Consider the following 27599-nt stretch of genomic DNA (forward strand, 5'->3'; position numbering starts at 1 on the left):
GGCCAGAGACCAAGAGGTAAATTATCACCTCTGATCTGAAAAGGAGAGATGAGTCAAACTTTCACTTTCTGCTGTAAAAGCTTCTGTATTGTGTGGAGTTCAGTTGTTTTTATAACAATGACCTTTCTTTTACTTAAAAAAAAAATAACTTTGAGGGGAAAAAAAATCCTATACTTTCTAAGAAGTCATGTCTAAGATGGCCATGTTGCTGCCACAATCCCTTGTGCTAACCTGTATCAATACAGTCATCATACTGTTCACTTAGATCACTCCCCAGGAGCAAGCATGTCCCTTTAGAAATGACAACCTAATTCCTGGGCCTGCGGTGGCAACCGGTACACAGGAGGGCTTGGGGTGTGAATGAACATATGTCTACAGCAGTTGCCTACATCAATCTTGCACCACTACTTCTGGGCCTGTGTTGGAAATCACCTGTCTCATAACGGTATGTCTACCTTGTCCAAAGAACTTAGGCTCCTCTGCAGATGTAGGAGGCTCCTCAGTCTCAGGATTGAGGACACCTGTGGACACAGGTCTGAGGGCTGGAGGTCATGGATTCCAGTCATGGTTCTATAAGTAACTAGCTGTGTGGCCTAGGATAAAACTGTCTCTGTGGACCTTATTTTTCTCTGCAGTCAAACAAGAGAATTGAATGAAATAATTTCTGAAATCCTAACAGTTCTAAAATCTAAATTCTAAATATATGTAGCATGAAAATGAAAACTGAGAAATGGATTCCTAGTATACATGCCACTCAACAAGACTTTCAAAGAAAGGCCAATCCTCAGGCTTGTTATTTGAGGGAGGGAGGGAAAGAGTCCCAGACAGGAAGATAGGAGCAGTTTTAAGTAATTCTGGCTAACTAGCTTTTCCACTCAGGGAGGGAGGTACCACTTGACTTTTATTTCTTTCTTTTCTTTTTTTATATGACCAATCAATACAAAGCGGCCAGTGAACTTCAATCATGCATTGTTCCAACTGATTTCCGAATCCTTGGCATGAACCGGCCCTCAGCTGCAGCTGGGGAGGGGCTGAAGCATGGGGAGCCCTGTCCCACCTGCATCAGAAGCCTGGAAGCACTGAGCCATGCAGACTCAATCATGATCACTATCTGGGCAGCAGGACCCTGGCTGGAGCCTTGCAGAAGGCCCTGTTTACAGTAATAACAGCACCAGGCCCACTGTCTGAGCAGAGGCAAGGTGCCCAGGGGCTAGAATCCCCAGGCAGCCTCCATCTGTGCCTTATCTCCCAGCTAGGCAAGACTGGGGGCGGGGAACTGGAAAGGCTGCTTCTCAGAGAACACCAGCCTGGGCCAGGGGACTTTAGGCAGGGGGCCTGGTGATCTGACTACATAAACACAAAGCCTCTCTGGCCTCTTTCACATTGGCTACTTGAACTGAATACCTTCTTCTGAGGCCCAGCTCAGGACCTGTCTTCTAGGAAGCTCTCTAGATGCTCTTATTCCCAGTGAGACTGCTGCCCAGCACTCTGTCACACTGTGCTACATCCAGGGAAGTGGGTAAGCAGTGAGAGGAAAGAGTCTTGTATGTACACAGCATCTATAACAAATGTAGGTGCAATGTACTCACACACTTCATAATAGGTTATTTCCTATCACAGAAGTTTCTGAACTTGAAGAATAACCTGCAGAATCAGTCTACTTTTTTCTTTGTACATACAAATAGGTTCAAAAGGTCTCCCCCTTGAAAAGACTGACCCAGATAGGAAGTCTGCATTTGTCTCTGGCAGACTGTGTGACTGTGAACAGGTCATCTAACCTTTCTGAACCTCATTCATCTCACCTTATCAGCCTGCCAGACCCAAAAACAAGGGTGCTGAGATGACCAAAGTAAGTAATATACATGAAACCACTTATATTTTCAAAATGTTACCTGCTGTGATAACAATTGTTCTACTTGTTCAAAGTCACACAGCGGAGGAGCTTAGTCACAACCCCAATGAACACTTGCTGGGTTAACTGAATAAAGACCAACACCAGATGACCATTCTTTGACCCATCTCTCTTCCAGAAACTTGGTACTCATTAGAAAGCACAGATGATTCTTTTTTAAACTTAATTTTTTTCAAACTTAATGAGCAGTTACAAAAATAACACCAAAAAACCCTTCATATATCCGTCACTCATCTCTTCTTTACATTTGCTTCATTTGTTTTCCTACTCACTCCTTTTTTCCCCTTTTCCCTAGCCCATGTGAGAGTGAATTTCAGACATTATGTCTCTTCTCTCTCTCTCTCTTTTTTTTCTTTTTTTTTTTTTTTTTGGTACCGGGGATTGGACGCAGGGGCACTCAACCACTGAGCCACATCCCTAGTCCTTTTTTTAATTTTATTTAGAAACAGGATCTCATTGAGTTGCTGAGGCTGGCTTTGAACTCATGATCCCCCTGTCTCAGCCTCCCAAGGAGCTGGAATTACAGGCGTGCACCGCTATGCCCAGCAACATTATGACTCTTTACCCCAAAATACTTTAGTATGTATTTCTGAGTACAAGAACATTCTCTTACAGAACCACTAAACCAATGAAGATCAAATTCAAAACATTTAATACTGATATATAGTTGCTTTTCTGTATCCCAGGTTCTGCCCTCAGGGATTCAATCAACTACACATAGAAAATATTTGGAGGGACAAACTGCATTTATACTGAACATATAAAGACTTTTTGTCATCATTATTCCCTAAAAATATAACAGCCATTTACACAGCATTTATACTGTATTAGGTATTATAAGTAATCTAGAGATGACTTTAAAGTATAAGGAAGGATATGTGTAGGTCATATGTAAATACTAGGCCACTTTATACAAAAGACTTGAGCATCCGTGTATTTGGGTATCCATGGGGGATCCTGGAACCAATTCCCCATGGATACCAAAGGATGACTGCATTATTTTTATCTAATATACTCCCTATATTCAGATATCTTCAATTATGCTGATATTCCTGTATAGCAATTTCTCCCCTGTGATCCAGATGCAAGCCAGGATCAATATTGGGATCAAACACTGCATGTGTCTTCAGTTTCATCTAGAATAGTTCCTCAGCCTTTCTGAGATTTTCATGATAATGACTTTCCCCCCCTTACAAAGGCAAGTTTGTTTGTAGAATCCCCTTCAATGTGGATATCAATTTCTTGAGGTACCTCTTCCTATGGTTCGTGTATTCATTCCACAAGCTTTTCCTGAGGACTGTCTGTTTCAGGGCTCTGAGCAGGGTGCCAAGGGTACTTTGATGGATTCTGCATACCCTTGCTTTGGAGGCATTTACTGGACAGTTACACACTCAGCAAACAGCTAAAATATAAGCAAGGTCCATGTGTGAGCACAGGCCAAAGCAACAAAGCCACAGGGATAACTTCCTGGAGGCAGAGCTATTCCAGAAAGGATGGCAGAACACAGATTCCTCTAATGATCTCTTGGGATCCTTTCTAGGGCAAACATCTCTGCATTCCTAGTCAGATGTGCAGTGACTGGGATTGAATAAAACATGAAAATCCAACTATCCAAAGCCATAACTCAGGTGATAACTCAGGACACCCTCACCTGGGTACTTCTGCGCAGGACTATTTGCATGTCCCAGAGACTCAGAAGTTACCTTGGTAACTTGGTGAAAATGAAAGGTCTAACCAGACAACTGAGGTATGGCAAAGGGCTATAGGCGCCACCTACTGGCCCCACAGTGGGTTCAGGGCTGGAGCAAAGGGCAGTGAGACACAATAGTGGCTCAAACTTTTCAAACTAGGTAGGCATCTGAGCCACCTGAGCCACCGTCATGTTCCAGAACCCCACAAGATTTTTCAGTAAATAGACTGTGAAAAGTCAATTATAATTTCTGGCCCCTGAGGGGATGGCAAAGGTTGGTTTCCACTCATTCAACAAAACTCAAGTAACATCTCCTTGAAGCCAGCCCACGAAGGGCACCTCAACAGACCAGACATGAACCTTGCTTACACAGAGCTTTGAGGCAAAGCTGGGGGAGAGAAAATGGCAAAAAAAAAAAAAAACAACAAATAATGTAGTAAGTGTCAAGAATGCTTGAGAGATATTTGCATAGGATCAGCAAGAACAGCAGCATGCTTGACTCTTAATGTCTAGCAAAGCTCTCAAATGATGGGGTTCAAGAGTTTATGTTTCTTGAGCTGCCTGCTATGCCTCAGGCACTTGACATTTATGATCTCGTTTGATCCTGTGAATTAGACAAGAAGCTTACATCTCACAGAGGGTAGGTGACTTCAGATTCCATGACTAGTAAGTGGCAGCTTGGGACAGCAGCCCATACTCTTTAAGGAACCACACTGCCTTCCAAGGCACACAGCCCATGTCACTCCTTTCTTCTCACATTTAGCATGGGACAGTGCACCACAGTTATCTGATGGGACTTCAGTTGACAGAAAATAATAAAGAAGGAAAAGCCTTAAGTGAGAAGGTAGTTATTTGCAGACGGAGAAACTCTAATTAGTTCTATTTCCTAAAAACTTCTCCCCTGGAAGAGATTTCTTCTAGTATCAGGATGAAAAAGGCCCAGCCTACCTTTCTTCTTGGCAGTCTCCATACTACCACCAACACGTTCATATTCATGTGGCAAAACCATACCTCAAATTGGCCTTGCCTTTGGCTTAAAGCAAGCTTGGCAAACAAATCCGATTCATGGAATACAAGCTACCTAGGTCCTCAGGAAGCTTAACAGAACCTAGGAATGTAGTGCAGCTGCCAAAAGCAGCAAATGGAAGCTCAGGCCATTTTCATAGAAGCGTAAGATCTCCAGCAAAGGGATGACTGCCCTGTCCTCGCAACAACAGCCACACCTCCTGGAATTCAGAGAGGGCACCAAAACATTTTAGGGAATCAGGCTCATGTAGTTTGGAGCACTAGCTCCTAGTATTTAAAGGTCAGGAATAGGAGAACAGAGCCAAGTAGTCCTGGAGCACAGTGCTAGGACCACACAAGGGATGATAGTCCTCCATGTAAGTTCCACACCAGCTGCTTTCATACACCGTTACTTCAGAATTCATCACAAGATAAAGCCATTTTCTGTTAAGTAAAAGTGCCTTTACTTACATTACCAGTACTTCCCAGAAAAACCTTTCCACAAAGCTGCTGCTTATGTCCAAATGCTCTCTATCTCTAGGCACAGACTAAAGGTCACCTTGTTGACAAAGCCCTACCTTCTTATATGTACTAAATATAATTCTCTTCCTTGAAAGGCAGAGATCGTCATGATATATTTCGTATCCTCCCCAAAGCTTAGTGAGGCATATTGTTCATGACAGGTCACTAGCAACGAATAAATGCCAAAGAAGATACACAAATAATCGATAAGCATATTAAAATGCTCCACAATACACCATCAGTGAAATGCAAATAAAAACCATAATGAGATATCACTTCAAACAAATTAGAATGGCCACAATAAAAAATATAGATAGAACTAGTGTTAGAGAAGATTTGGGAAACTGGAACCCTCTTACACTAGTCTTGAGAATGTAAAATGTTGCAGTCACTTTGGAAAATCAATTTGGGGGTTCTTATAACATAAACAAGGAGTTCCTAAATTACCCAGCAACTCCACATCTATGTATATACCCCAAAGACATGAAACCACAGATTCACATAAAAAACCTGTATGCAAATGTTCACAGCAGCCTTATTCAAAATGGCTAAAAATTTACAACTTAATATTTGCAACTGAAAAATGGACAAATCAAATGTGACAGACATACATGGAATATTACTCAGCCATAAAAAGGAATGAAGACCTGACAACATGCTACAACATGGATGAATCTTGAAAATGTTATGCTAAGTGAAAGAAATAAGACACAAAAGCTATATATTGATAATTCCACTCGTGTGAAATGTCCAGACTAGGCAAATTGATAGAGACAAAGTAGATCAGTGATTGCCAGAGGTTGGGGGACCAGGAGAATGAGATATGACTCCTAATGACACTGGATTTTTGTTTGTTTGTTTTAAGAGTGATAAAATTTTCTGAAATAAGTCTATGGTACGGTTGCACAATCTTGTATTAAAATTCATTGAACTGTATACTCTAGTGTCAAATTTTCTGGTATGTTATATTTCAAATGAGAAAAAGAACGAATGAATGCATGTTCAACCAGAATCTACTTATCTTAGAAGGCAGAGAACCCCTCAGACCTAGTGGTGCCCAAGAGGACTAGATGCTGATCATCAGAGAAGCTACTAGTGGATATGAATAAGCAAAGGAAGTAATGCTGGAGACAAAGTGTTGGGATCCTGTCTAACCCAGGTAGTGGATATGACTGAACCACGGGGTCTGAACTGGGAAAGGATCCTGCCCTGCAGGCTGGATTCTGAGCTCCTGGGAAGTCCAGGGGCTTCCCTCAATTGTTTGTGCTTCACTTCCTATTACTGCTCACTGTCCATCTGCAAAGGATGGTCAAACACACAGACTTCCCAGGAGGCCTGGGTGCTATCCTCCCAAACAAAAGAGCATTGAGATGGAAGGCTCAGCCCAGCCTCAAAGAGGATTCTTATGCAACCTTCCTGGGCCTCCCATCCACATGAATGGAGGCTCTTGGTGACCAGTCAGTCTGCCCAGCTGTTGCCTAGAGCTGTGCTCTCCTGCTGGGCAGCTTTTGGAGAATAAACACGTTTCAATCAACCGATCAATCAACGGGTAGGGTCAGACTATCTGTATCATGTGCCTTCTGAGGCCCAGCCAGCCAAGTGTAACATGCTATGGTGAAGCAGGTGCTAGGGTGCCATCCACCTTGCTATGACAGGGCTCACAGCCTAGGTGAAGCAACTAGAGATAGGCAAAAAGGCAACTCACTAAACACGATACTGTACAGTTCAGTCTCTAAGGTCCATGGGAATTCTGATACAAAAAGATCAACACACAGTGAACTGTAGTGAGAAAAGTACTTACATGTTTAAATCACGACTAGCTGTGAGGCCATAGGCAGGCACTGAATCTAATCTGCCCATGCATTAAATTTTCTCATTTAAAAAATAGACAAAACACAATCTGTTCCACAACACTGTGGCAAGGAACAAAGGTATCTAGCAGTCAGCCTCAAGTCGAACAACTATTATTACTAGCGTAAAGTTTCTGAAAGAGGAAGGGCTTGAGGTGGGCAATGTAGCACCGATAGGACTGAGATAGACAGCAGGATGGGGTGGACTGGAAGATGCAAAAGTTCACCACCGCAGTCTACATTTGGCTCAGTGGGAAGCCAGAATGGGGGGGGGGTCCTCTTGGGAGGGTGAGAAGGCCAAGTGTGGCTGGTGAAGGTTAGGGACAATTTGAGGAAAATCTGTATTGAGGGGAAGACAGACAAGGAGTCGGGATTTGACAGTTTTTCTTCAGGAACCTAGTGGATTCCCAATAAGCCAGGCAGAAATGGTTTTCCCTTTAGCTAGAAAATACCTAAAAAATTCCTAACAGGAAACTGGATCCTGGGTAGGCCACTCTTAAAATGAAGGGACGGATTACTTCCTAAGTGGGCAACTTTGTTTTTTTTTTTTTTTTAATTTGGATTTCTTTTCTTTTCTTTTGCAACTTTGGTTTCATCATCTGTGAAGTGGGCTGTTATATGTAGGGATGTTGTGAGGCTTTAGTGATAAAAGCCTTACCTAGTGCTTGACACAAAGAAGTCATTCAAAAATAGTAGCCACTGTTCATAATATTAACAATGTTATTAAAATATTTCACAATTGTTAAAAACTGTTTTGTGTTATTACATATAAATAAATAAAAGTAATAATATATCCAAGAAATTGTTATTAGATATATTATAAACACTAATTAAAATTCTAAATATATATGGTAAAAGCCGTGGTAAACTAAGCAAGCTCAGCTATGCGTGAGTTTTTTTGCCCATCTTAATATTCACTAACAGTCATCAGTTTGGGGAGGTGTTTCTGAAGGCTTACACCAAAAGCTAAAAAATGTAGTGAGTAAAAGCTGAATATACAGAAAATTTACAAAACCGAAAATTCTGCCCATTATCTTAATTTTATTAATTACGGAGAAAACATTGTGTGATTAAAAACACTAAATAACAACACCTACTATATACTGAACACCTGCTCTGTGCTAGGCATGGTACTAAGTAGAAATTATATGCATTTTCTCATTAACTCCTCACAGCAATGGTGTGGAGTAGGTCAATCATCATCCCCACCATGCAAATGAAGAATCTAAGATTACAAAAGATCAGGTAATTTTTCCAAGGTCACGGAGCATAACTCCAGTAGCATAGCTGGGATTAAAATCTTGTTTTGTCAGACTCCAAGGAACTTAACTGCTGATTTCTGCCAAAAGCCACTTGGGCAGAACCTCAAGGAAGTACCATGTATTGCCTTAGAAGAGGAACTCTGCTCCTAGGACCAGTGCTCAGAAGGGTGAAGAGTGAAGAAAGCTTGACTGTTTTCAGTCATCTTGGACTTCTAACTGCCCCAACTTCTAGGAAAATTCCTTGGTGAAAAAATCCAACTGGTTTCAACCTTGCTGACAGGATCTGCATTATAGCCATGATGGAGCTGAGACTTTATAAAAGAGCAGCTTTTGGGCCACAGCAATGGTGGTAAGGAGACAGAGCCTGGCAACCACCCCTCTGCTGGGCCTTGGGGGATTGCAGCTTTATAGCCTACACTGCCTTGAAGGGCAAAACCGTGCCCAAGACGATGCAGGCGCCTCTGGGAGGCAGGTACTCACACTGGTTCCTGATGTTTCTCAGTGACTGGAAGGGTTGCCGACCATCTCACTCCCCCAGCTCTAACTCGGCTCCACTGCTGACAGAATAAAGACGAAGCTCCTCCGTGTGGTGTCATGTCCTATCCCGCCTGGCTCCAGGCACCTTCCTCTAGCTGCAGTCCCATAGGCCTTTTTTAGTCCTTTGCAATTGCCATGCTTCCTCCTCCCACAGGGTTTTAGTAAACAAAGGTTTCTTCTGTCAGGAAAGCTCTTCCCATCTTCTTCACCTAGGAAACTCTTCCTTATCCTTCACTTCAGAGCGCAAAATCCCTCTGGGGAGGGGAAATCTTGGTCGTTTGTCACAGTAGCAACTTCACATTTGTAGGATAAATGTCTGACTAGGCTTTAAGCTCTATGAAGCAAAGCCTGTACATATTTTTGGCTGACCCCTAACTGATCCACCTAGCAGAGTACCATACATAGTAGGTGTTATTTGTTTAATTAATTAATGATTAAACCACTTCATTGTTACATTTTGCTTATTTCCAAGGGAGGTTAGTTCTCTGTTTATTTACAGGTTTGTTTACTTAATCAGAGGTACTGGTAATTGAAGCCAGGAGTACTCTTACCACTGAGCTACATCCCAGCCCTTTTAATTTTTATTGTAGACAGGGTCTCACCAAGTTGCCCAGGCTGGCCTCAAACTTGTATCCTCTTGCCTCAGCCTCCTGAGTAGCTGGGATTACAGGGGTGTGCAACTCTCCCTGGCTGTTTACAGTTTATTACAATTGTGATAACTAGTAAAGTATATGCTCTTCCATTTACAAAACATTTTCAACAATATTCAACATGTCATTCCTAATTATTTACACACACAGTGCTGAACAACACAGCAACAGTACTGAGAGAAACAAGAAAACAAACCACCTATCTCAACAGAAGGTTATTAAGTATTCACAGAGGAAGTATAAGGAGCTATAGGAACACACAGGAATTTGAATGTGACAGTGATGACCCAAAGCATGAATGATTTTTTTTTCTTTCTTTCCTTTTTTTTTTTTTGTTGTCATACTGGGGATTTAACCCAGGTTGCTAAGGCTGGCCTTGAACTGGGATCTTCCTGCCTCAGCCTCTTGAGTGAGATTACAGGCATACACATGAGACCTGGAGGTATGAATAATTTTGAATCCAAAATTGTTTACCTGCCTGGGACTCTCAAGAGAGCCAGGAGGACGGTCAGACAGGTAGCATTAAAGATAGTTTATAGTGGAGGCCTCTGAGGAAGTTAAAAATTTAGCCCAAGGTCACACAGTCCAGAAGTAGTAGGGCCAACACTGGAGGTTCAAGGGCAGGGTTAGGCTCCCCCTTGAGTGACATTCTGCTACTGCCAAGCCCATCACAACTTGCTATGGCTGTTCTCTGTTCCTACGCTCTACCAAATACACAACTTTGGGCTGCTGGGCTTTAGGGCAGCTGACATTCAAATAACGTGCATGAGGGCTGGGGGTATAGCTCAATAGCGGAGCACTTGCCTAGCATGCACAACGCCATGGGTTTGATCCTCAGCACCCGGCCCCCAACACAAAAAAACCCCCCTGTGAGTTACACCCTTCCTTTAAAAAAATTATGTAATAATCTTAAGACGCTGTAACTATAGACATCGAATTATAGGAAATGATGTCCTTAAGGCCTTGACCTCTGGTCTAGCCTAAAACAAAGGTTTCAATCTACTGCAAGGCTCAAGGACATTTACATATTTACTGATTAAGAGAGCAGGATGTTTTGGTTGCTCTGATGCCGTCATTAATATCTTCCCATCCAGCCAAAACGATACAACAATCGATAAACAGTCAGCCTCTCAGAGGCCCAGAGACAGCCAAATGCATTTACCAGCCAGGGCTTTTGTTAATTAGATAAAATCCTCGGATCAATGTGTAGAACGTTTACCTATGCTGTAGCTAAACACATTCTGGACACCTCAATCCTGTACATGGACAGCAAGTGCCTCAAGCTGGAGCATTTGGGGACAAGAACCAACCCAAGCCATGGATACAGAGCTGGAATAAATGTGTTTATCCCTCAACACAGGCGCTTTCTTTTTTTCCTAAGTGTAAACCCAATCAGAATTTTTTCCCCCAAAGCCATCTAGTAAACCAGTTTATGCTGTTATGAAGTCCTTTATTTTTGAAAACCATCAAGCCAGAAACCAAAATAGGACATCAAAAGAATCTCTTAAATGATAATTAAGATTTTGAAAGGCAGCATGGTAAGTATCATGGGCAGAGTCAAAAGACCCATAATTCAACTGCCTAGGTGACATTTCTATTTGACTATCTCACCAACATGTTAAATTCCACCTGTTTAAAATTGAACTCATTATCCTTCCCTTATTCCCAACCCAGTCTTCCTCCAGGATCCTCATCTCAGTGAATGGCAATGGCATCTACACAGATGATCAAGCCTGAAGACTGAAATTCATTAACACTTTTTCCTCCCTAGTCAATCACATCAATCCTATTCATCCATACAATACTTACTGTACTAGGCACAGACTCTAAGCTAATCATCACCAAGTTCTGTCCAGATAACTTCTTCCATTTTTGCTACTAACATCGTAGTCCAAGTTACATCATCTGTCTTGACCATTCCAGTTTCTTTTCAACCAGTCTTATCATCTTCACCATGGCTTTCCACCAATCTGGTCTTCACCAAGCAACCAGATGATCTTTAAAAATTACAATTTACATCATGTGTACCTATCTGTTAGTCTCTCTCACACATGCACATATGGCTTAAAATTCCTCAGAGGTAGCCCACTTAGAACAAAAATAAAAACTGTTAACATGGTCTAGAGACCCCGTGTGGTATGATCCTTGCTTAACTTTACAACTTAATTTCATACCACTTCTCCCCCTTGTTCTCTGGAGTCCAACATATTGGCCTTCTCTTGATTTAATTTCTCCACATCTTTTCTTAATTCAGGGCCTTGTACCTGCTCTTCCTTCTAACTAAACTTCCTTCCACCTTTCTTTTTCTTTATTCTTCAGAGTTAACCTCAATCTCATTTACTCAAAAGCTTTCCCTTACTGATACACACTATGCCTCCAAGAAGTCTCCTGTATTCAAGGTTAGACCCTATAGTGTCTTGTACTTCACTTTTTAAAAAAACTTTAACTAAGAAGAAAAAAAAAAATGGGATATAATTTACATACCATAAATTCCACCCATTTAGAAATGTGCAATTGGATTGTTTTTAGTATATTTAGAATTGTTCAATCACAACTACAATTGCACTCTAGAACATTTTCACCACACCAAAAAGAACTCTGAACCCACTGGCAGTAATTCCTCAGTCCCTTTTTCTGATCTCCTACCCGGCTCAGCCATTACTTTATTTCCATGAATTTTTCTGAACATTTTATATAAATAAGATCATAAAATACATGGCTGCTACAGCCAGAATGTTTATGACCCCCCCCCCCCAATTCAGGCAACAACCTACTCTCCAATGTGATAATATTTGAAGGTGAGGCCCTGTAAAGGTTAAGTAGGTCATGAGGGTGGAACCCTACTAGATGGGATTAGTAACCTTATAAAAGAGATGGGGTGGGGGCTGGGGTTGTGGCTCAGCAGTACGGTGCTCACCTCACATGTGTAAGGCCCTGGGTTCAATCCTTAGCACCACATAAAAATAAGTAAAATAAAGGTATTGTGTCCAACTACAACTAAAAAGTAAATATTTTAAAAATATTTTATAAATATTTTTAAGTGGACACAACATCTTTCTTTTACATTTATGTGGTGCTGAGGATTGAACTCAGTGCCTCAAGCATGCTAGGCAAGTATTCTACCACAGAGCCACAATCCCAGCCCCCCTAAAAAATAAAAGAGAGATCTCAGAAAGTTCCCTTATGCTTTCTGCCACGTGACAACACAGCATAACGGCCATCTGTCAAGCAGGAAGTGGGCACTAAAAAAAATATCTACCAGAGCTTTCCAACCTCCAGAACTGTGAGAAATACATTTCTATTGTTTATAAGCCACCCAATCTATAACATTTTGTTACTGTAATCCAAGACTTCAAGACAGTAGACTTTTGTGACTGGCTTCCTTCACTTAGCATAATGCTTTCAAGGTTCATCCATTTTGCAGTATAACAGTACTTTCTTTCTTGAAATTGACAAATAACATTATGATATATGGTTTTATCATATTTTTATTTATCTACTCATCAGTTAACAGACTGACTTTGAGGTTGTTTCCATTTTGGGGATGTTATGAAAAATGCTGCTGTGAACATTTACGTACAAATACATTAATGTCCATGTTTTCATTTCTATGACCCAGACTTGCTGGGTCATAAAGTAACTCTAATAGGTTTAACATTTTGAGGAACTGCCAAGCTGTTTTCCAAAGTGGCTATACCATCTTTACACCCCCTCTATAGCATGTATGAATATTCCAATTTCTCTATATCCTTGACAGCATTTGCTTTTGACAATCTTTTTTATTATAACCATTCTAAAGAGTACAAAGTGGTATCTCACTGTGGTTTTTATTTGCATGTCCCTGACTAATGATGTTGAGCATCTTTTCATACGCTTGTTGGTTATTTGTATATATACCTTGAAGAAACGTCTATTCAGATCCTTTGTCCATGTTTAGGTAGATTATTTTCTGTTTTGTTTTGTTTGCAGTACTGGGCACTGAACCCACAGGCACTCTGCCACTGATCAACATCCCCAGCCCTTTATATTTTGGGACAGGGTCTCTCTCTCTCAGAGTCTTAAACTTGCAATCTTCCTGCCTCAGCCTCCTGAGTAGCTAGGATTTCAGGCATGTGTCATCATGCCCAACTAGGATCTTTTCACATTCTTTTATTATTATTATTATTTGTTCTTTTCACATTAAAAAAATTTTTGTAGTTGTAAATGCATAGCATGCCTTTATTTTATTTGCTTATTTTCATGTGGTGCTGAGGATTGAATCCAGTGCCTCACAGGTACAAGGCTAGTGCTCTACCACTGAGCTACAGCTCCAGCCTTCTTTTTACATTTTTGATGTTAGCCTTTGAAGCACATAAGTTTTAAATTTTGATGCAGTCCACTTTTTTTCCCCACTTTGGTTGCTTGTACTTTTGATACCATATCTAAGGCAGGTTTGCCTAATCCAAAGTGACAAAGATTTAATTCTATGTTTTCTTTTAAGAGTTTTACTGCATTAGCATTTACATTTAGCTCCATGAATCTTTTTTTACATTTTAAATTTATTTATTTATTCTAATTTTTTATACATGACAGCAGAATGCATTTCAATTCATAGTACACATTTGGAACACAATTTTTCATGTCTCTGATTGCATGATTGTTTTTAGTTCATTTCTACGTATGGTATTAGGGTCCTCTTTTCTTACCAAGGGAGATTTAAGCTTATCTAAGTATTGTTTTTCACTGGTTTGGTCAGAAGGAAATGTGATCTCCACCTGAGAAGAGTCTTTTGCATATGCCTACTCAGTTGTCCCTGTACCATTTACTGAAAAGATAAACTTTATTTCACTTTTGAAGTACATACTTAGAGTCCTCTGGCTCCCAACTGGACTGTAAGTACCAATAGGACAAGGATTGTACTGGTCGTGTTCACTACTGTGTCTTCAGCACTCAGCCAACACCTAGTTCCTAACAAGCACTCATTAACATTGGTTGCATAAATTAATAATTACTAGTAATAATAACTCTACAATTCACAGGTTCTAGCTATTATCATCTCCACATGACTTAGACTCATACAAGTCAGGCATTTTGTGCTTTGCTTTGCTTGTTCACAATTTTTTACTCATGTCCTCTTTTCTTACCAAGAGAGATTTAAGCTTCTCAAAGGCGGAACTGGTTCTCCTTCTTCACTGCTGTTGCTCCGCTCCCTACCCTACCCAATTCACCACAGGGGTAGGCACAGAGAACATGCTAGACATGAGGGCAACTGAGGTCCAGTCAATGGATGCCCTTCATGACCAGATCCCTACCTATCTCCAGTCCCTTCAGCCTCAGACTGTGATCTTGTGACAAACAATGCACAATTTCCCCTTCCCACACACCCCTTGGTTGTTCCTTGCCCTGGTGCTACCACTGGTGCTGTCCCTTTTGCTCGGAATGCTTTCCCCCTCTATTTGCTGAACACTGTTGATATTTTAAGATCATGTGCCATTTGCTCAAGGAAGCTTTTCTTAACCCCCCAGGCTGATTAGGGACACTTCTGCACTGCAGCAGTCCCTGCACTTTCCTGTCTCTAGTACAGATCACACTTTTGCCAAAAGATCTGTCACTGAGGTCAGGAATCATGCCTGCTTGGGTATCCCCTGTGCCAAGGAGAGGACCCAACATATGGTAAATGCTCAGCAAATGTTTATCAGATGAACAAATGGAGAGAAAGGGCAGAGGGTAGAGGTCCAAGACTGATACCACCAAGTCTCTTTCATCAGAGGCTGGGCTGATGAACAACTGAGTTAGCTACTTAGCAGAAGCCCAGCTTCTCCACTGCTAGTAGAAGAAAATAGGCAGGAATGTTGTTTTTCACTGGTTTGATCAGAAGGAAACGTGATCTCCACTGGAGAAGAGGAGTCCTCAAATGTCTCAGCCTGAGCCCAGACAGATGTGCCCTCTGTTTCGGGTGAGTGGCTCTTCAGTTCAGAAACCAGGTTCAGGTTTGGGCTGAGCCCAGGAGCAGGGCCACCTGCTCACTGTCAACAGGTAGGATAGGGGCCAGGCTTCCACTTCTGAAGTGCCAGGACCGGATGAACTTACAAAGTTTAAGTGCCTCAGGGAGGAGGGAGGGAGGGAGGGAGGGAAGGAGAAAGGGCAAAGAGCCCCAGCCTCCCTTTCATGCAACCAATGGGGAGGCAACCAGTGGGAGTAAGGACCTCTCGCTTCAGTTACACTGAAATGAGTAAAGCATTTGAGTTCTCCTGTGCTAGCACATATGGTAAAAGAGACTTTTAGGGCACCAGACTTTGTTCCTGCCATGGTGAGAAACACAATCCTGTGGTTTAAAGTAAAATGTAGCCCATGAAACTCTTAACAAAGTGTGGTGAGTGGTAGGTTCTGCCAACCCCACACATCATTAGCCAGATTCACATAAAGCAAGTCAATGGTGCTCACATATCAGTGCCACTGTCAGAAGATTGGCTTGATGGTCACACACTCTGTGAGGATCTGGGATCAGTTCCTGATTAGGTCAGCATGTGGACTTCAATGGTTTTCCTGTGTGGACTATCTACCCCTCAAACCTGATGTTCAGCCCTGCCCCTCCACCCTGACCTCCAACTTCTTTTCTAGATTGCCCTCCTGCTACATACTGGCATGGCCCTTTTTATCCAACCCTCATAGTCTTCCAGAGCAGAGGGAATGGTAGAGTAGGGGAAGGAAAATATAACACCCAGCTGAGAGGAATCCAGGAAGGTTTCACAGGGAGGCAGCACCTGAACTGAGCCTTGAAGGCTGCCAGAACTCAGGCAGATGAGCACTGAGCACAGATATGCTATGTGGAGGTCCCACGTCCAGGACCCAGGGACTATAGACTCTTGAGTGTTCTAAAGAGGAGGATGAAGCACTTCCTCCTGAACAGTACCTATCCAGAGCTCTCCTGAGGCTCTGGACTGGAGAAAGGAGATGATGGAGGTCAGAGTAGAGACATACACAGCAAGAATCCCAAGACAGCATTGAAAGAATAGAATATTATTCACTAGATCCTTCTTTTATTCCAAATACTGAATCAATGACCATACCAATCAAATATATGGTGTCTCAATCATGTGTAAATTAAAAAAAAATTCTATTCCGCTATAGGCCAACCTAATGGGCAGAGCTAAGGGTCAAGGCACAGAGGAACAAATAAGTAGCTGCATGAAGCAACTGTGCAGAGTCTAGGGCACAGATAGGCTGCGTAAAACTTAAGGTTTCCTTCTAGTGAGGATGGTCAGGCCATCCCTATAATTACCTCTTCCAACACCTGCCCTGTTAGCGGGAAGAACGGTAATTGGTGGGTTACTTATCTGTTTGAGACCACAGCCAGATTACCACCCTCACCCCACACACCTATAGGGCCCAGCAGAGGTCAACTCATTCTTTCAGAAGCAAGAACTGCTTTGGTGAGGCAGGAACAATGTGCTCTCAGGCCTTTATCACCTTGAATCTGTCTTATTAAAACTGTCTCTCCACAGAGCTGTCTTCAGCTTTTCCCCATTCAGTTCATCCTTTAGCTCTCAGAAACAGTCCTAACCAAGCAGGGTCAGTCCCCTGCTCAAAAACTCCCATGTCTCCCCACTGAGGGTCTGAAAACCCTCAACCTGGACAGGGCAGGGTGTGCACATTCCAGCCTCTCTCAAGTCACCTTCCCCCTTTCCCCACACCCTGCACCAGCTCCACAGAGTCCCCTGGCCCAGCAGGCAGCCAGGCTCGCCTGCCTCTGCTCAGTCTGCCCCTGCTCTGTGGTGCTGTGCGAGATAGGGGCTGCAGGGAGGGTCGGTGTCTCACTCATCTCTGACTTCCTCACGTGCAGTGAAGGGAGATTCTGACCGAGTCAGCCTGACCAAGGGAGTTGGGGAAGAAGAGGGAGGAAAGCAAGCTAGAGACCGGGGACCTCCATGAAAGGGCCCAAGAGACACTGTCCACACCAGCAGGAATGAATGTCCAGAAGAGTTCTCTGGGCTAGCCAGGGGGAAGCAGGCACCTTGCAGCTACCAACAGGTGATTCCAGGGTCAGCAAGGGCCAGTTTCCACCCCCTTGTTTCCCTTCTAATGCGGCAGAATGAAGCAGGGCTCATTAGTTTCTGGGGGAATGGAGATGCCACACACAGCCTGCAGTTATGAATGGCTCTTATAATAACAAGATGACATCTGTGCTTGGTTTTTTAAGATGCATCATCGCATGTTTATTAAACTATTGCTCCATCATATTTATTTGGCTACAAAACAACTCCCAGCCCATACTTTCAAAAGTGGTTTATTAAAAACTAAGCTTTGAACATTAATACTCAAAAGCACCCCTGAGAATCAATAATAATGCTGCAGATAAAATGAAAGGGAATCAAAGCAGTAAGTCTTGGTGGGGCCGTGGCTGCCTTTCAGCACTCTCTTATACATTTGAGCTGCTGAAGCGGGAAGAGCACCGAGTGTCAGTGGTACTGGGGTACAGGGATAGTTGCCCCAAACATCTAACTTCCTAAGATTTGGATGTGATGGTAGAGAAAAGGGGGTGTCCTATGGCCACCCAAATCTACTCAAAGGGCCAAAAGAGGTCAAGATGAGGGACAGAAGGGGTCAGTAGTTTCTTCAACCAGTGGCCCTTAGCTGACACACTCTATGCTGTCCCCAGTCTCAGCATTATCCAGGACAGATTCTGCCCTGTCCCTGGCACCAGAATGAGCTTTGAGTTGAGTCCTGTCCCTGTGCTTAAAAACAAGACAAGCCTCAAATACAAAACTTCATGGCCCCAAAGGACTAGCTGAGTCAGTGAGGCTGGAGAACAGCAGTCTTCCCCTGGCAGGACCCAACATGGGCACCCCAGCCGTGAAGACAGGCCTTTCTAGCCCCAGGGCCTCTGGCACAAAGGTCTCTTCCAGCTTCCTTTGAAATCCACAAGCCTCTCTCTATGGGTGCCCACCTGCACCCCACCTAGGCAACAAGCAGTAACATGTGCCTCTTCCACAGAGGAACAAAACAAACCAGATGATCCAGAGGAGGACCAACAGGATGTGGAGGGAAGTCCAAATAATCCCCGCAGAAGACTCAGGGATATCTGGGAGTTTCCTCCCTACCTAAAATATGTAAAGGCTGACCCTGGGCCAAGGGAGTTCAGGTGACTCTGATGCTACAGGGAAATCACAGGGGACAGTTCACAGCTTAAGAGTGAGGACTTCTTCCAAGGCAAAGTCATCACATGAGGAAGGGGCTCACCTGCTCAGCCCCTCTTTGGGGGAGAGCAAGGCCTGGGGGCCAACACTCACCTGCTGACCTCCTGAACATTGTTGGCACGGGCAGCTTCCATCAGGGCTGCATCTGAAGAGAGAGGGGGCGCTGATCAGATGGCTGGCCAGGACCTTCTCCTCAGGGCTGTTTCATCATCCCCTCCCCACCTGGGCTCCACTGCTAGCAATCTGACTTCCATACCTTTCTCTAAGGGAGCCCGAACTCTCCATTGCTCTCACCACACAGGGGATGTAGGTAAACTGCTAGCTCCACACCTCACCTGGGTAAATACTTAGAATAAAAATATCCCTGCTCTTCATAGCTCTAAAACTCTGTGAAAGTGTATTTTCTATTACTATGGTTGTTATTATTAATCATTCCCTGACCTTGTCTCACTCTTTCCCTACTTCTTAGCCCAGTTCTGAATCTTGATGTCACAGGTCACAAACCAAACAGAGGGAAGAGAATGGACAGCGGCAGGCAAGGGTGTAGGCCACTCTACAAATGGAGAAAGCCTCAACTAGGAATCATTGAGACCTGGCCCCAACCTATTCACCATCTACTTACCATGGGCCCCTTTCTCTCAAAACCACAGGTTCCCAGACTACAAAGCAGAGACAATAATCTTTACCATGCCAGTCTCACAAAGATGCTGAGACAAAATGATGGTTAAAAAGTCTGCAAACTCTTTGGGGCCAAGCTCAGAGAAGGAAAGCTCAAAGCAGAGGGGTCAGAACCCTTAGACTCACCAGGCCTAGCAGAACAGCAATGTGCAGCTGGCAGGCTGTTGGCATCACCTTGTGGCCACAAGGAAGAACTGCCAGACTTGGAAAATTTCAAAAGTCAACAGTAAAGGCACAACTCTTTCAAACAGTCCAATACTAAATGCCCCATGGAGCCCTCTGTGCCCAGCCTAGTTCTGAGATAGTGGACTGACTCCTACCCAGCCCTACTTCAGGAGCTCTCCGTCCAGCCACAAGTCAGCTAGTGAGATGTGGGAGAAACAAGATCCGGGCTGTAGTTCCAGTTCCAACAATTATTGTTTTAGCCAACTCCTGAGCCTCAGTTTCCTTATCTGCATAAGAGATAAGATACCCACCTTATCATACATATGAAAACCATTCCAGACACTGGTGCCTTCACCTACCTCCTGGCCTACATCTCAGGGCCAGGTCTTTCCTGCTTACCTTATATGACTGTTCTTCAAACACACATCAAATTATGCTCAGACAGTCTCCAGCTAGAAGGAAAATACCCCTTTCTCAAAAATGGCTCTACCCATTCTCCCCTCACTCTGCAGATAAAAATAGCTTCTCCAAAGTCCCAGTGAGTAAGAAATGTGCCAATTAAAACCAGGGCCTCCTGGCTTTTGAAGGGTCCAGTTCTACTACACAGCGCTGAGGGATTTAGCTCAAAACCCTGAGTCAGGGGACGGGGTAGCTGGCAAGTCAGAAGGGTTGGAATTGTTCATGGTTTGGGTTATTATTGAGTTTTCTTGGGGAAGTTCACAAGAACTTCTTAGGCAAGTCTCTAGTTACTTTCCTCCAGTTCATCTAAACACATTGGCCTCTGGACATTCCCTGCTTAGGAAACTTCCATGGCTCTCCATAGCATACAGAAGAATCCCAAACCAATACACATCCCTCCATCTGCTCTCACCTCATTCCAAAAACCTCATCCTCCACCCAATGGCCACTGCTAGCTACTGCACACACCAACTACTGGCGAAAGCCTTTGCATGGAATACAACCCAACTCAAGACATATTTACTAAGTAGCCACTGGTGGGCAAATAACACATAGGTGTTAGAAAAACTTGATAGTATCAACTTGAAAAAGAAGATAAAATGCATTCCCTGCTCTCAAGGGGCTTACCATGTCACTCTCTTTTTCTTTCATCCCCCGCCTCATCCTGCAAGCTTTCCTGGCCCTGCTAGCCCTCTGCTCCTCCAACAACACATAACACCACTCAATAGCTCTGTACACTGAACTACCTGCACCATCCCCTTAACTGACTTTCATGTTAAATTAGAACTTACCATATACCTCTCTCAAAACTAGGCACAAGAAGGTATCATCCAAAATTGTGACAAATTACAGAATCGTAGCTGCCTAAGCTAGAAGAGCCCTTAGAGTCTATTTTAATGCCCTTATTTTGTAGAGAGGTCCAATGAGAAGGAGCAAGAGTTCATATTCATGAGGGGAAGAATTAGACCCAAAACAAGATCCCTAGTGTCCTCCCTGCTATTCAAAACACTTCCTTTACAGTTGTCACATCCTACTGAATAAACAAATGTAAGTCCAGGCAGTCCTCAATTCTGCTCCAAGGTCTCAGAGTTTGGAATGAATCTATGGACAATGTGCCTCAGTACCTTTCTTAAGGACAACTGAGAACTAGAGTGGTTGGGCTCAGGCAGGCAAGAAGTCTGGCTCCCCACCCACTCTCCCGGCCCCTGCTTAGCTCCATGAACCCAGCTGAGAGGCCAATCTGGGTCAACCACATTGACAACCCCCCTGCTCTTGGTCTCCAGGGATCCAACTTCCTTCTTCTGCCAACTGTCCCACACGGCAAGATTGACTCAAGTCTGAGAACAGGTACAGCAAACCCTAAAAGACTAATGCCACTGCACTACAGGAGTCAAAATAACAGTACTGTAAGTACTGAAAAATCATCCTTCACTATAGGTGTAGTCAGTGAGGCCAGAAAGGAGCAAGGGATCAAACTGGCACTGGAATCAAGTCTCTTCCTTTCTCGGGCCATTGTAGGCAGACAACTTCTTTACAGCAGTTAGTTCTTGCCCTTAAAACTGCTTGTGGCTTTCTGGAGACGTTTTGAAAGACAGAATATCAGCCCACAAAAGGACCATGCTGTAATCAGATGTTTAGTCCAATGCCCCCATTTTACAGATACACAAAATGATGCCCAAAGAGAGGAGACTGACCTATGATGGGAGATTATAGAATTCCGAGTTGGTGAGCTCTCCAATGCAACACCCTGCCCCTGAAATCAGATGATGTCTGGTCTGGGTCCTTCCAAGACTGAAGATATGCAGGTCTAAATCGATAAGCACCTCCACCCTCCAAAGATGCGGATCAGGACACTCCTCCCGCATCTCCCTTCCTTGAACCTGGCCCCATAATCACCTTTGTTGGACGAACTCTTGCTGTAGCAGTGAACCACCAGTGCTGTGGCGAGGGCCCACATGCCCAGCCCGGCCCTGTTAGAGACACCCTTCCAGCTGTCCTGTCCCGGGAGGGTTTCTTCGGGGATAGGTAGGCGTCCACAGGGGGCAGCAGACAGGAGCTGGTTCTCGGTGCATCCTCCCCGGCGCCCCCAGGCGGCTGCCCCTCGACCAAGTGGTAATGCCGAAGATGTTCCGGGGCGCCCCCCGGCGGCCGCTCTCAGCCACTGCGGCTCCCCGCGTCTCCTGGTGGTTACGCTCCGGCCGGAGACACCTCCGTGGCTCTGAAGCGTTGCGGACCTGAGCAGCCGGAGGAGGAGCTGCGGCGCCGGCGCCGTTCTCCTCAACACCAGGAACCCCAGCATCATGACAGCTGCTTCAATAACCCCCTGGTGCCGGCCCCTGTGCTGGCCACGACCAACATGGCTGCCGCGGCACGTTCGAAGACGCCGCGAACGGGGTGGGGCTGCGCACAACCTCACGGGAGTGGTAGTCTGCAAGCCCTAAGATCTTTCCGCAGGCGGAGATCGAATAAACTACATTTCCCAGAAGGCAGCGGAATTGCGTCACAAAGTCGGCTGATTGAGAGGAGCCCGGGGCATGTGGGGAAATGGAGTTCAGAGGGAGGGGCGCGGCGAAAAGAAAAAGGCTACGATGGGGCGTGGCAATTAGAGTTACAAGATTGCAATCTCAGAACTTCTTTCTTAGTTTAGTTGAAACACATGATGCAATTTTTGACCAGTATTAAATTAAATAGGGGTCTTCAGCAGATACCTGTTATGAAACTTATTATTAGTTCTTTTATTTCATTTCTCATTTGGGCGACTTTTCAAAAAGATGCCTGGGGAAACGGGCATCCTAAAATAAGGACACCTTTAATTTACTTACCCACTCACACTGCCTTTCGCCTGAAGCGTTGACCTCTGACCCTGATTTCCAACTTGTATCATTTTTAGAGAGTTTTCACATGGGCTGTCTCATCTGATCCTCGTAGTGGCTGCGTGTGGGGAGTTGGGCAAGGACTGTCGTTCCCGTCTACAACTAAGAGAATTTAGGCTCAAAAGTGAAATGATTTGCCAATAAATCACCTAGACTAAAACTCACTTAAGTTATGGTGTTAACATTTAAATAAAAAAATAAAATAAAATAAAAGGACAAAGTCTTCTGACTCCAGGTCCATGCTTCCACAAACACCTGTATCTTATCTCTTCCTTTTTTCCAAACTGAACCCACAGTAGGCAAAGAAGGAAAGTTGTCTTTGTGCCAGTTCTATTTCTTCTACGTGTTTTTTAGATCTGCACCTACTTCACATTGTCAGAGACGTCCCTGATCATTCCAGTAAAGACAGCAACCCAACCTGGCCCCATCTTTCCTATCCTATTTAATCACCACCTGACATACTAAATATTTATTTTTTCATTTATTTATTTTCCCAGGACAACATGAACACCATGCGACAGGGACTTTTTTCCCCTTCACTTTTATAACAGTAGCACCCAGAATAATGTCTGGAACAAAAGAGGCACTCAATAAATATTTCTTCAGAGAATGGATTGCTTTCACTTTAGGGGAAATGAGCATGAGTGTTGGCTTTCAGGCAGACCTGGATTTTAGTTTTGACTCTTGCATTTACTAGCTATTTGACCTTAGACAATATCCTTTAACTTTCTGATAGTCCAGATGATTGTTTGTATTAAATAAGATACTATGTAGAAAACTCCTAACACAGTACCTTGCTCACAGACGGTCTTGAAGAAATGGCTGCTTTTATTGTATTCTTTGCTCTGGTCCGGCATCATACTCCTATTCTAAACCTCCTCAGGTGGTATTGCTTACTTCCAGGTGGGTTAGTAAGACAGGTGGAAAATAGCTGTTTAATGAATGAATGAATGCTTTTAAAGACTCTTCGTATTTTAATAGATTCCATGATATCCTTCTTGTTAGCCACCCATTCACAATAGCAGTGTCACCATCCCTGTTTTGGACTACTTCTGCCTTCTGAAGTGCACCTCAGAGTGCGCAGAGTTCAAACTGTCTTGCTGCAGACACAACCCAGCGCTCTTCAGCTTACTTAGTGTGGCATAGTTTTTAAGCACTTGCCTATGGATTCCCTCATTTGAGTTTCACAGAAAATGTTCATGAGGGGTACTCAGTCTTTGTAAGAATACAGAGGTTAACTATCAATGTCTGTGTAAGATGCATTCAGCAAGTATGGAAACATGCATTAGAATCAGCTGGGACTCAGTGACTTCTGGATGGTCAATAACCAATTCAAGGGGCTGGGGTTATAGCTCAGTGGTAGAGCACTTGCCTAGCAGGTGTGAGGCACTGGGTTCAATCCTCAGCACCACATGAAAATAAATAAATAAATGTATAAAAAAATCAATTCAAAAACCCTTAAGTTATGGTGTTAGCATTTAAATAAAAAAATTAAAAGGCGCCATATCATTTTATTTTAAACTTCAAACAACATTGGAGGTGACAACTCGTGCTAGTATTGTAAAAGACATTCACTCCAAGATGACTTCCTTTTGGTCTGAGCAGAAAGCAGAGGTTTATGTTAGGTTCCAGTTACTCTACTTCAGGCCTGAGCACCCAGCTCTTGAATTGGAAGGCAGAGAACTCAAGTTTCATTTAGTTTGTAGTTAGGTGATTGGGGTGGGATTCAGGAGGAGGCAGAAAGTGGAGAATCAATGCAGGGACCTACCTCTCAAGTGGGGTGGAAGATCACTCTGTCCCACCCATTCTATGGAAACAACTTTTCCTGAAATATAAAACCACACACACACACACACACACAGTTTAACACAAAGGAGTGAATAGACTGTTGCTGGGTTTTTCACTGTGGAGAAGGAAGTTATAAATAAGGGAATAGAAAAAGCTAGGATTAACCTTGCAATATTGAATTGGAATCAGAGGTATCCATATAAAACTCATGGTTTTAAAGTATACAGATAGATCAATATAGAAATATAGATATGTAAATATGTATGGGTTATAATATATTACCTAGCTTTGTCCTCTGAGAGGATCTAAAAGCAACAACACCCTAGAAACCAAACACACCTACACCATATCTAAACATCGTTCAGGAACCAAGTACCCCTGCAAAAATGGTTATTTTCAGGCCCGAAGCAAGGAAAATATGAAATGAGCCAGGAGCATCTTATGTGTCAGAAAGTAAAGGGAGGCTCAAAACCAGATGCAACTGTAGTGACACAGTTGTCAATGTTTATAGCAGCTCAGTCCACAATAGCCAGGCTCTGGAACCAACCTAGGTGCCCTTGAACAGATAAATGGATAAAGAAAATGTGATACATATACAAAATGGAATATTACTCAGCCAACAGTAAATGGATGGAACTGAAGACTATCATGCTAAGTTAAATAAGCCAATCCCCCCACCCCACCCAAAAAAAAAAAAAAAACAAAGACCAAATAGTCTCTCTGATATGCAGATGCTAATTCACAATAAGGAGGGCAGGGGATGGGGAGGGGAGAATAGAAGTTCACTGGATTAGACAAAGGGGAATGAAGGGAATGGAGGGGAGATGGGAATAGGAAAGACAGTAAAATGAATTGGACATAATGTTCCTGTGTTCATATATAAATACACAACCAGTGTAACTCCACATCATGTACAACCTCAAGAATGGGAAGTTATATTTCATGTATGTATGATATGTCATACATTCTACTGTCATGTACAACTAAAAAGAACAATTAAGAATTTTAAAAAATAGATGCAGCTTCATGGAAAACCACAGGAGTCAACGTTGAGGAGTTGCTAATGATATTAACTGGGAGCCACTGTCTGAAAAACAATGACAGTATAAGGATTTTATCTACAGAGTAAAACAATATCCATGAAGTCATAGTGATATAAACAATCAAATAGATAAATAGATAAATGAGGAAGGAATAGGAGAAGAGAGAGCTCTTCCTTACAGTAGAAGTTCAACTGATAAATGTTGGAGGGGTAGGGAAATAAAGAATTACCATTAGGCAGATACCACAGTAACAAATATTTCCAGACAAGATTTGCAGGTGAGGCTATAATTAGTTTCAGGAGAGGCAGGGTTTGTATAGTCTTAAAATATCTCCTGTGAGATATTTATCAACTACAAAAACTTTACAGTGGAGAAAACTGCAGATGTCAAATTAACCATATGATCAACACAAATCCATATTATTTTTTTCTGATAAGGTGTTTTTATTTTTTATTTATTTTTTTTTTAAATTTTTTATTGTTGGTTGTTCAAAACATTACATAGTTCTTGATATATCATATTTCACACTTTGATTCAAGTGGGTTATGAACTCCCATTTTTACCCCGTATACAGATTGCAGAATCATATCAGTTACACATCCATTAAGACAAATCCATATTGAAGGACATTCTACAAATAACTAATGTAATATTTGTATTAATTTTCTATTGCTACATAACGAGTCATCATGAATTTATTACTTAACAATTTAATATGTCATAATTCCCATGGGTCTAGAGTCCAACATATTTTAACCAAGTCCCCTCTTCAAGGCCTCACAAGGCTAAAATCAAGGTGTCAGCCAGCTGTATTCACACCTGAAGGCTCATCTAGAGAAAAGTACTTTTTTAAACTCCCTTGGGTTGTTGGTAGATATTGTTTCCTAGCAGCTGTACAATTGAGGTCCCCATTCTGTTGATAGGTATAGGCTACTGGGGACCTCTCTCAGCTCCTAGAAGCTATTCTCAGATCTCTGCCATGGGACCACCTCTTGTAGATAAAGTCACACTTGTAAGCAAGTTGTCTGACTTTAGGAGGGCCAAGTCATTTTTAAGGGTTCACCTGATTAGATCAGGCCCACTCAAATAATCTCCCATATAATAAGTCAAAGTCAAATTAATAGGTGATGTAATCAAAGGAGTGAGATACATCATATTCATAGGTTCTGCTGGCACTCAGGGTGTATACATAGTATATAGACCCAGAAGTGGAAGTGTTAGGAGCAATTTCAGAACTCTCCCTACCACCATATGCTTCAAAAGTGTCAAATTCATGAAAGACACAGAAACTAAGGGGCTGTTACAGACTAGAGATTAAGCAGATATAAAAACTAAATGTGTGTTTTTGGAGCCTTTGTCTAATATAAGATAACTGTAGTTATGTGGGTTTGTCTCTGTGTCTTCTATTCTGTACGGTTGGTCTACAAGTCTATTTTGGTGCCAATACCATGCTGTTTTTGTTACTATTGCTCTGTAGTATGGTTTAAGGTATAGTATAGTGATACCACCTGCTGCACTCTTCTTGCTAAGGATTGCTTTAGCTATTCTGGGTCTCTTATTTTTCTCTTATTTCATGGTTGCTTTTTCTATTTCTATAAGGAATGTCATTGGGATTTTGATTGGAATTGCATTAAATCTGTACAGTGCTTTTGGTAGTATGGTCATTTTGACAATATTATTTCTGCCTATCCAAGAACAAAGTAGATCTTTCCATCTTCTAAGGCCTTCTTTAATTTCTTTCTTTAGCATTCTGTAGTTTTCATTATAGAGGTCTTTCACCTCTTTTGCTAAGTTGATTCCCAAGTATTCTATTTTTTTTTTAAGCTATGGTAAATGGGGTAGTTTTCCTTGTTTCCTTTTCAGAGGATTTGTCACTGGTGTACAGAAATGCCTCTGATTTATGGGTATTGATTTTATATCCTGCTACTTTGCTGAATTCATTTACTAGTTCTAGAAGTTTTATGGTAGAATTTTTTGGGTCTTCTAAGT

General features: G+C 42.8%; 1 protein-coding gene across 1 annotated transcript in view; it reads right to left on the reverse strand.

Moving 5' to 3' along the window:
- The window catches only part of Clpb (ClpB family mitochondrial disaggregase), a 139733-nt gene extending 117466 nt beyond the window's left edge, over positions 1-22267 (reverse strand). Inside the window, exons 1-2 of the mRNA XM_027942617.2 lie at positions 21803-22267; positions 18698-18749 (exon numbers count right to left, since the gene is read on the reverse strand). Coding sequence (XP_027798418.2) covers positions 18698-18749; positions 21803-22208 — 458 coding nt within the window. The 5' untranslated portion in view covers positions 22209-22267. The remainder of the gene's footprint in view (positions 1-18697; positions 18750-21802) is intronic.
- Between the last annotated feature and the right edge of the window lie 5332 nt (positions 22268-27599).

Source organism: Marmota flaviventris, chromosome 9, assembly GCF_047511675.1.
Source record: "Marmota flaviventris isolate mMarFla1 chromosome 9, mMarFla1.hap1, whole genome shotgun sequence".
NCBI classification, from domain to species: domain Eukaryota; kingdom Metazoa; phylum Chordata; class Mammalia; order Rodentia; family Sciuridae; genus Marmota; species Marmota flaviventris.